This window comes from Acanthamoeba castellanii (assembly GCF_000313135.1).
Source record: "Acanthamoeba castellanii str. Neff unplaced genomic scaffold scf7180000084688, whole genome shotgun sequence".
NCBI lineage: Eukaryota > Discosea > Longamoebia > Acanthamoebidae > Acanthamoeba > Acanthamoeba castellanii.
In genome coordinates, this window is record NW_004457542.1 from 784 (window position 1) to 1908 (window position 1125).

A 1125-nucleotide genomic window follows, 5' to 3' on the forward strand; every position below is an offset into this window, starting at 1 on the left:
GTACGTCGTCGATGGAGGCGGCGATGGCCTCGAGCTGCTCGCCGTAGAGGCTGGAGAAGAGATAGGACCGACACAGGGAGCTGCACACGAACTGGCGGTACTTGCGCACCCGCTCCAGGTCGACTTCCACCGGCGTTGCGTGCACGTAGGCCAGCTCGGCCTGCTTCTGCGACTCACGGAACCTGCGCTCGCAAGTCAGTTCCACACACGCAACACGCAACACACACACGCACGATACACACCACCACACCACACACACACACAACGTACATGGCGCTGGGCAGGGACAAGAGGGTGACGCCCGTGCGGGCGACTACGGTGGCGGTCCGCTTGGCCTGGTGGTCGCAGCCCAACGCGGACTCGCCGAAGAACTGGCCCCGCCCCAAAGACCGAACCAGCCGCCTCTGCTCGCCCTGCACCCGTGAACCTTCAGTAAACCAGGCATGTCGCGTGTGTCGTGGTGTAGCATGTGTCGTGTCATGTCGTCACGTGCGTGTCGTCGTGTGTCGTGTGATGTGTGTCGTGTCGTGCCTCTTCCTGGTAGACGTCGAGAACTCCAGCGACGATGAGATAGAAGCACGACGTGACTTCGCCTTCTCTGTAGTGGAAAAAAATGTGAGCAGTCGGCCTAAAAGAACGAAAGGAAGAACGAAATGGGAGGAAAGGTGCACTGACTTGACGACGACGTCGCCCGGCTGGCGGGTCTCCTCGGTACACGCGGAGAAGAGGCGGGACACGCGCGCCGGGCTGAGGTTGCGGAAGTACCACACGTCGCAGAACATTCTGAACAGCAGGCTCGCGCGCGAGTAGCCCTCGGCGTACTTGGACACCGCCAACGCCACCTGAGCCACGCCCAGCAAATGTCAGCGCACTCCAAGTCGATACACGACACACACGACACACACGGCTCGCGGCACGACACACCACACACGGACCGTTTCTTCGGTTTGTGGGCGCTTGAGGTGGGTGACTTTGACGCGCAGCTTGTTGCCCTCCGAGGTCTCGGTCTCCACGTACTCGGGGATGCCCGAGCAGTGCACGATGTACAGCTTCTTCTTGATGCTCTCCGGCAGGTTATTCAAATCTGTACGTGTGCATGCGTGTGTGCGGTGGTGTGTGCGCGTG

General features: G+C 61.0%; 1 protein-coding gene across 1 annotated transcript in view; it reads right to left on the bottom strand.

Annotated features, from left to right (window-relative positions):
- Positions 1-1125, bottom strand: part of ACA1_124010 (uncharacterized protein) — a gene marked incomplete at both ends in the record, with an annotated part of 2216 nt that overhangs the window by 707 nt on the left and 384 nt on the right. Inside the window, 4 exons of the mRNA XM_004341847.1 lie at positions 5-182; positions 271-413; positions 672-842; positions 936-1084. Coding sequence (XP_004341895.1) covers positions 5-182; positions 271-413; positions 672-842; positions 936-1084 — 641 coding nt within the window. The remainder of the gene's footprint in view (positions 1-4; positions 183-270; positions 414-671; positions 843-935; positions 1085-1125) is intronic.